General features: G+C 29.5%; 2 protein-coding genes across 2 annotated transcripts; one reads left to right on the forward strand and one right to left on the reverse strand.

Moving 5' to 3' along the window:
• Positions 1-1,582: 1,582 nt before the first annotated feature.
• On the reverse strand, positions 1,583-3,144 carry LOC111633355. Its single transcript, XM_023377910.1, has 2 exons — positions 2,748-3,144; positions 1,583-2,684 (listed from the first exon to the last, which is right to left on the reverse strand). The coding sequence occupies exons 1-2, from the start codon at positions 2,924-2,926 to the stop codon at positions 1,604-1,606; spliced, it is 1,260 nt and encodes a 419-aa protein (XP_023233678.1). The 5' UTR covers positions 2,927-3,144; the 3' UTR covers positions 1,583-1,603.
• Positions 3,145-5,903: 2,759 nt separating this feature from the next.
• On the forward strand, positions 5,904-9,636 carry LOC111633347 (protein-glutamate O-methyltransferase-like). The gene is made up of 3 exons (XM_023377899.1): positions 5,904-5,984; positions 6,516-6,590; positions 8,244-9,636. Exons 1-3 carry the CDS (start codon positions 5,904-5,906, stop codon positions 8,994-8,996), a joined length of 909 nt encoding a protein of 302 aa, XP_023233667.1. The 3' UTR covers positions 8,997-9,636.
• Positions 9,637-9,661: the final 25 nt, after the last annotated feature.

Genomic DNA, 9,661 nt, shown 5'->3' on the forward strand with positions numbered 1-9,661 from the left:
GTTTGCTGAGCTGTTCCGCGACGAAAACAAGCTTGAGCAACGGCGATGTCGAATGGTGCACACTCGGTAAGTAATCCTACAATTTTTTGTTTATAGCGTAGTTTATACGGATTATTTCCAAAAAAAAATATATGTGTTTTGGAAATATTGAGTCGGATTAGTCTAGAATCGATTAATTTTATGGAAGAAAACCTTTCAAACAGCCGTAGTCCGTAAACTTCACACGTGTCGGGCTGTGATTGGCTGTGATTCCTACAAAATTGATTCATAAAAAACGGAACGTATCTACCGTCTTATAGGGGGATCTACTGTATATATATATATAAAACACAATTTTTTCATACAGTATGTATATTACTTACACAAAAATTTACATAAATAATATTTTCTTTTTACTAAACTTTAAACTATATTTGTTTTCTTTAAGAACACTTCTTTTAATTTTTAGTAAAATCAATTTACAAAGTTCTAATTTTTACAACGGTTTAATTAATTAATGAATTATTAAATTGTTAAACCAATATTGTTATTTTACATTATTAATCGCTTCTGCGATTGTTATATTTAACTATGGAAAATGTTTCCGAAGAGTTTGTTAAAATCCAGTTTATAGATTATAGAGTCTCAGTAAGTAAATCATTCTTGGAGACACGCTGTGAGCATTTGAACGAATTAATAGCTTCTTACTCTTTGTCCTCGTCACCGTTACACTTACAATGCACGATGCTCTCTTTTCAAGAGTTTATAAAGTAAGTTCTGCAATGTAAATAAAAAACAATGCAAATACAGTATTAATGTTTGCAATTTTTACAGCTATTTGAAAACACATCAGCTTCATTTGACATCTACGGGAACTAGTCTGGAAATATATAAACTTGGGAAAGATTTCAAAATAGAAGATATCCTGCCAATCTGCAGAAATTACATTTTACAACAAATCANTAAATAAATGTTTATGTAAAACGCAATTTGAATAAAGCTTATAATTGTGAGAATTCTTTAAAGATTGCAGTTCTTCTATTGTAAACATATCAAAAATTCGACTGTAGTAAGTTAATACATGATAATGGCGCAAATATGTATTATTGTAACAAGCATTACAGAAGTGTCTCTCTTCGCAGTTAGTTTTCGTTTTGTCCATGAAAATGACATTTATGCTTATATCATAATACGGCAGAGAAATAAAATAATTAAATTATTCACTTATTTTACGTAGAGGTTATGCGTCAATAATTAACGCGTAAATCTGTGCTCCAACCCTAGAAGTCCCAGATAATTGCCTACATATTACATAACTACTTACAATTTACAATAAAATTGCTACTAAACATCACTTTAGACACTGTCGAATAGGAGTTTTTCATCAAGCAACTGGTAAATTGTTTTACAACGGTCTGGCGTAAAGATTTATAAGAATTGAAGTAAATCATTACATCTATCAAACGAGTTTCATTAAAGTCGCAACTCAATTCATTTTCATTACTTAAAACGTAAAAATCATTTTTTGTAAACGTCAAATTTATTTATTCGTAATCTAATTAAAACAGTAAATACTGTAATTTTAATTCCAGAAAATTGATTTGGATATGAAATATAATTAAGATTATTTTTCAAAAATATAACAAGACAAATAATGAATTTTAAACGGATTTTCTTGGCCTTTGGCATTCGATGATTCAAATTCGCTCCATTCTGTATCGGTGACGTAATAAAATTCGGACTTAACAAAAATTTCGGAATTAGACAGCTCCGTAGTTCGAATTTTGACAAATATAATAACGGATGACTGCTTAGGTATAAAAATTGGATTTTCCAATCCAATGTTTCCAGTTTGATAGCACTTTGAGGTCTCATTTATTATGTTTGCTTCTCTGCCTGAAAAAATGACATCCATTACAACAGAAATCGGATGTGGCATTTCGTAAGTTATTGGAAGGACAAAATTAATCAGAAAACTGTCTTCCTCTGCATAAAATTCGCATTGAAATGTTTGCGATTTAGTAAATTTAATTCGTTTTTCTGCGTGAACGAAGCGTTTATTGACATAATGAATCAGCGAATCGTAATACGTATTCCTCCGAGGGTTTGGATTTTTGCAAATCGTTGGAGGAAGCTCAAATTCTGGACAAACAGATCGTAAATGGATTGCCGTCATTTCCTCTTCTGTTAAAATATTTTCTTTAAATACGGAACTTTCTAATATATTTATATCCACGCTCAGGAAACGTATCATGCGTAGAAAAGGTTCCATACGAGCACGAATTCGCTGTGATCTGGTGTCTTCTGTACATTGTGCGGAACTATTGACACTCTGTTCTTCTAATTCCCTTCTTTCTGCCCATCTTAATAAAGCAAAGAACAGCTTTTCTTCTCGAAGAATTGCATATATTGGCCGTGAAACGAATCGTAAAATTGTTATTTCTTTGCAAAGAATAAAACTTTCTGAATCGAGGATTTCGTCACAAAAGACGTCAAAACGTCGCCAGCATCGAAATTGGATGATTTCATCGCCGTTTTCGCATGCAAATTCGTAGATAAAACACGCATTTTCATTTTTGATTTGTTGTAAAATGTAATTTCTGCAGATTGGCAGGATATCTTCTATTTTGAAATCTTTCCCAAGTTTATATATTTCCAGACTAGTTCCCGTAGATGTCAAATGAAGCTGATGTGTTTTCAAATAGCTGTAAAAATTGCAAACATTAATACTGTATTTACATTTTTTTTATTCACTTTGCAGAACTTACTTTATAAACTGTTGAAAAGAGAGCAGCATGCATTGTAATTGCAACGATGACGAGGACGAAGAGCAAGAAACTATTAATTCGTTCAAATGCTCACAGCTCGTCTGCAAAAGTGATTTAGGTACTGAGACTTTACAATCTATAAACTGGATTTTAACAAACTCTTCGGGAACATTTTCCATAGTTAAATATAACAATCGCAGAAGCGATTAATAATGTAAAATAACGATATTGGTTTAACAATTGAATAATTCATTAAAACGTTTTGCATTAATATATTTTTCTTCAGTGATATGAAACTATCCAATGAATATCCTTTCTACAGCCACATGACAGATACCAGTTTTACTTCTTAATAAACAGTTAAAAACTGTTAATGTGATTGTGTTCGTACAGTGGCAATTATGAGAGACTTGTGGCTATTAAGAATATTTAAAATTCTAAATTCGGACATTAGCCTAAAAGTAGAGGTTTATTGGAGTCAGGGCTAAGCAATTGGTGATGAAATACGGATGGTCGGCATCGGAAACACTATAGAACGTATATATTTACAATGTAAAAGTAACCAAGACATTACCTAAATACTGTACACTTCAGGAAATGTTGGATGACAATCAGAAAATAAACCTGAAATTTAGGAAAAACATCGATTTTGATTTGGAAACGCGTGAAAAAAAGAGTGGTTATGTCAATTTTTCTTGTTTATTAGAGAAACAGACTGAGTTTTTCGTAAACATACTTTAAATTCAGTTTTTGTAATTTGTAATCAACTAAGAAAGAAACGACTACCTCAATACACGAACTGTAAATATTATTTCTTTTCGAGAACAAAATGGTAACACAGGTCTGCAAAAAAAAAAAAATAAATTCCAACTGCATGGAATATGTTTGCTGAATTATATGTTTTAAAGATCGCAGATTCTAAAAATAATTTCCGTTATATCCCATCACATAAGGGTTTTTTGCAGCATAAAAACCAATTTTTGATTGAAACTTATTTATTACAATGAACTAAATATATTATATTATCTTACAACTAATCAACAAATTGTTTCTGATATTTATACACAATTTTAGGTCTACTCTTTTTTCTTATGAAATCTTTTCTTTTTCTTTTTGATGCTTCTCCAAACTCATTTCCGATTTCCTTCTCTGGTTTCTCGGTTGAGCATCCAACAGTAGTCAGCTAACATATCGACATCTCATTTTCCTTGGTAACGTCTCTCGATATCACGGACATCCTGGTGAAATCTTTCACCCTGTTCTTCATTGTAGACTTTCAAGTATTGGGGAAAATAGTCAATATGGGAGTGTAAGAAATGAACTTTTAAGTTAATCTTGCATCCTTGAGCATCATACGCTACAGCCAGCATGCGTTGTACAATGGTTTGTAGTCAGAGTCCTAGTATTCACCAAAAATTTATGCACTACACTCTTGAAAGATTCCCATGCTTCTTTTTGCTTTTCTTCCATTGTTTCCAAAAATCTGCTTTGTCTCGATCTCCAAGTTTCAATTTGAAATACGCGAATTAAACATTCTTCACAAACTCACTTATGTTTCTGTGTATTCACCACAAACATAACAAAAGATGGGAGAAATTACACAACCTCTGCGAGCGATATTCCAGAAATAAAAATACAAGCACCGTAGTGTTCGAATGCTGGATATAAACTGAGTGTGGCATTAGATGGTCAGTGAGATACTGAACTTATTTAGCTTGTTGAAACATGATCTAACCCAACAGCAGGTTATTTATATTTATTCCTAGTATCCCAGATAACATGTCGAAACATGCTCAACCTCACCAATAATATTACTCACTATCAACTTTTAACCTGTTTCTATACGATCATGCGACATTCCTCCTAACGCTAAAACTACTTAACCCACCTCCACCTACCACTACTCTCTTCAACCATTTTTATTTATTTATTAACAAGTCCAGCTATAATTGATAGAATTAATGTGAAAAGTCTTTGTTTTAAAGCCATTTTTTAATAAAAGAAAAGTATACTAAATTTTAACTTAACTAAGAATTTTACGCTAAATACAAACAAAAACTTGAGTGTAACAAAAGAAATTGAGGAAATGGAATTTTTTTGGTATTTTTTTCGTTTTTACCAAGTTGAAATCTGTGAGAAAATGTATAAAACTCCTATGCAGTTTTTTACTTGCACACCTGCGTAATGGCAATCAGTTGTTATTGCGAGGGTAACCTCAATTAAGTCGCGATGTTTTCAATGTAATGGATGCTACGACAGTTAAACGTCCCTGCTTTACACTAAAAATGTACTCAATAAAATAAATATATAATACATAACCTAGATTGGCCAAAGACATCAATATTGACCGGAATTAAAAATAGCTCTCGAAATTAAACATACTTAAAAAAATTTTCTAAGGCGTCATACAGAATCACAGAAGATTAAAATTCCAATATAAATTCTGATTTATAGTGAAATCCAATCTTTGAATAAATATTTCAAAGATTATTTACTTTACATATTATAATTTCAGCAATTTTGTATGTATTTTGCATATAATTGCAGTAATTTTGCATAATTATAGTAATCTTGTATATATCAGGTGTGCCAAACTTTTATCCCTTAGGGGCTACTTTTTTGGTAAAATATAGTCTGCGGGCGACTATGAACACGGGCAAACAATTTTAGGATTTTTATATGCGCATGCGTTAACATTCATTTGCATTGTTCATCGGGATAGATAAAAACAGTATGGGTACGTCGCACAGACAGTCTATTATTGTAAGAATAAATTATCGAATTAAGATTTTTAAACATTAATTTAAGTGAAAGCAAATTGTTCAACTTTAGCTTCATGGACTACTTTCAAAACATTTGTGGCCGCGGTCTACGTGTTGGCCATCCCTGTTATATAACATTATATAAGAAACTTTGCATTTAAAATTTTTACATGTCAAGTGCATAAAATTTATTGAAGACAGGCATTTTGTAAATATTAAATTACAGATTATTACAAAAACAATTCTACCATTTTAAATTTCTGTAATTATGTTAATTATTACCTGAGAAGTATACATTGTTCACCAATTGATAGAGTAACTGTTCAAGTTTCATTTAACATCTGCATTCAAATGTCTTTTTGTCTATCATCTCTAGGAAGTGCTGTAAATAATAATGGTAGCACTGCAACAGAGAAGGCATTCTGTGTCCTGCAGTCCACAAACTCAGAATTGGTCATCATTGTGCAACAAGAATGTTTGCCTTATATTGTGGATCATTTTGAAGTTGTTTGCAAATGACAATTTCAAAGTGATCCACCAAAATTGATTCTGACTTTGAGAACTGCAGGACACGAAACACTTTATTATAGAGTCGTCATTTTTGTTTTTAAAGCTTCCTAGAGGCAGCAGACAAAAAGATGTTCGTATGCAGATGGTAGTTGAAACTCAGACATTTACTCTGTAGATTGATATACATTGCATACTTCTCATTACATACGTTGATAATTAACATAGTTATAATTTAAAATAGTAGCATTGTTTTTGGAAGAGCCTGTATAATTAATATTGTGTTCTTAAGTTACCAAGTGGTCAAATTTTTAATTAACTTCTTAAAAGAAGTCCAGATTGAAGATTAATTTAGAAACTAAGAGTTGTGTTAATACTATGTTAATATTAAAAAAATTTTGCATACAGTAAATTTTATTATTATTATATAATGATTAACACAATATTTTTATCCTAACACTAATTATCTTTTTATCAAATATTTAAAATAATTTTACAGTCAGTTACTCTTCATACTGATGTTGGTAATATTAAAATTGAACTTTTCTGTGAGCAATGTCCTAAAGCTTGTGAGGTAAGCTTTTATAAATTTAAACTCAATATAAAATATTAGTTTAATTTGAATATATTTTATTTCAGAATTTTCTTGCATTGTGTGCTAGTGATTATTACAATGGTTGCTTATTTCATAGAAATCTGAAAGGTTTTATGGTTCAAACAGGAGATCCAACAGGTAAATTTTGACTTTCAGAAGATTTTTTATTCTAATACTGTTTTAAAATAATAATATACAATCATAACTTAATGTCTGATTTCTGTTACAACAAATGATGTTCTTTAGTAGTCATTGCAATTTTCAAATCCGATATCATAGAACAGTAGATTTGCTTATCAGCCATTCCTTGCACAGAAGGGTTCCAGATTATTGATCATTTAAGCTTAAATCTGTGTAAAGGAAATGAATGATGTAACCAATTGCTCTCGGGCACAGATTTTTTTTGGAGGCAGTCGAGTAAATACAGTAAGACCTTGCTTAATGTGGGAGATGTGTTCCTAGATGACAAAGCGCTAAGTGAAACAGCGTTAAACGAGACTATTTTAACAGAGTAAATAGGGATAGAGGAACATGTGACCAAAAATAAAAAAAATTTTACTTTAATTTTAAGTTATTTTTATATTAATTTGTATAATAATATATAAATAAACATCTCCAAACCCGATATCCAATATAGTAAGACACCAACCGAATGCCGTAAATTAATCGGGCTATTTTAATGCTAAATTCTAAATAAATTACGTAATTAATTTGGCACTAGAGGTAAGCGTTAGGCGCCATCTCTTATTAAAATTAATAATTATAAATATATTAATTAATTTAAATAATTTGGAACCGCTGGGAGAAAAAATCGGCCCGGAGCGGGACTCGAACTACTATTAGTGTTTATCTTGAAAATAGAATATTGATAAAATCTATAACAAGATTATTATAAAAACAGAACAGGATTAATTTGCATAGTTTTTGCTACTGTAGAGAAGAGTAATTGGAAAGCAACAATACAATACAATTTCTGTTTGCTTACAAAATAACTCAATTCAGAAATTTTCAACAGAAATAAGTTTTGATTGAAAAATTAATGCTTTTTGGATAGCAAAATTTAATTGAAATATAAACAAAAAATATATGTAACTTGTTGACCAACTTTGTAATTTAAAATCAGTGACTTCTATACAATCTGATGATCATGTTCTCATTAAGAAACTCAAAAAACACCTTTCTCCATTTATAATTTAACCAATTAGTATTGTTAAAAGATAAGAACAAGAACCTTTTGTAACAACTTGTTACTCTCAGGGACATCAGTTTACAACTAAAAGTAATCTAAATCAAAAAATAATAAGATATAGTTTATATTTTGGAGAATATGTTTTGACATATAGACATTTGACCACCTTTATATTTGAATTATGTAACTCCCACATTGTAAGCAGTTGTTTATTTTCTGATATAGGTCAAGATATATTAAAGTTGTTTTGTTATAAAATGGTGTGAGTGACATTAATTATAAAATATTAATAAAGTTTTATATTTTATAGATTACTTTTACTATAAGTTTTTCTTAGAAATTTTTCATAAAAATGATAAAATTTAGTTATAAGCATAATTTAAATTAACTATTAATGATTTTAAAAATTATTTTAATAAAATAATATATAAATTCTTTTATAGCTATCATTATGGTCAAATAGGTGTGATTTATCCATTTCGGCTGGTAAAGAAAATGTGCAGAAAGATTGTCTCATTAAGCAGTTGGAGGAACTTAACAAGAATATTTTAGTAAATGATATTGACAAACTATGGGAATATATAAATAAAACTGCTCAAAATTCAAATATTTGTCTTGATATAATTTTAGACAATGTTGGCTTTGAATTAATTTGTGATTTATGTTTGTTAGAATTCCTTACAGCTACAAAACTTATTGACAAAGCAAGAATATATGTTAAAATGATACCTTGGTATGTGTCTGATACAATGGAAAAAGATATATACTGGACATTGAATGAATTGGGACAAGTACAAAATGAGAAAGTTTGTACTCTTGTAGATAGATACAATAAAAGATTAAAGTGTGGAGAATGGAAGATTGAAAAAGAACAGTTCTGGACGTTACCTTATGATTTTAGTGAAATGAAAATTGTAGATAAAGCTTTATATCAAAAGTTAAGTGATGCTGATATTATTTTATTTAAAGGAGACTTAAATTATAGAAAATTGGTTGGAGATAGAAAGTGGCCTACCACCACACCCTTTCACATTGCTTTAAATAATTTTTTACCATCAACATTATGTGCCTTAAGAACATTGAAAGCTGATGTTGTAACTGGATTGGCTTCAGGACAAGCAGAGAAACTTCAAAACTTTCAAAGTGATTGGATGATTTCAGGTGAATATGCAGTCATACAATGTGTGATAAAATAATGAAATTAAGTATTATACATTATATGAGTAATTTGTTCAAATAAATTTAACATTTTAAAAATTTTGTTTTAATGAGTTGAATTGTCTATTTTAAATTAAATAAAATATTTCTATGATTTCTATGGAAAGTTGTTATAATAAAATTAATATATGAAGATAAGAAGATTCAAATAAATTTTTTCTTTTAAAATGTATAACATCGGGTAGGGAAAATTTATTTGGTTAATTTTGATGTCATTTCCAAGATAAGAATAACAAAAATATTCAGTACTGTGTTTTACAGATCATTTGTTTATAAATTTTATGATGTTGGTTTAAAATGCCAAATTTTGCCATCTTGATGTCATATCAATAGTTAATATGGTTATAACTTGATTAACAATTGGTCACAGTTCATTGTTCTATTGACTACAAGCATTATATCAAATATATTGCTGTTTCATTTTTTCTTTTGTATACAATATAATCTCACTAATTTGGACTAATTGGGGGAAAAGTCTGGATAGCCTAAATTATTGAAAGTCTGAATTAACAGTGTTTTTACTCAAATTCATATTGTATGGTCTGAAAAGTACACTTTATTTAAAGTCAAATTTTATTGTGCTGTTTAAATGAACAAAAACAATGGTTTGATAAATTTTTAAAATGTGACCAATATAGTAAGA

The sequence above is a fragment of the Centruroides sculpturatus genome, unplaced genomic scaffold, assembly GCF_000671375.1.
Source record: "Centruroides sculpturatus isolate CEXI.00-Female unplaced genomic scaffold, Cexi_2.0 scaffold628, whole genome shotgun sequence".
Taxonomy (NCBI): domain Eukaryota; kingdom Metazoa; phylum Arthropoda; class Arachnida; order Scorpiones; family Buthidae; genus Centruroides; species Centruroides sculpturatus.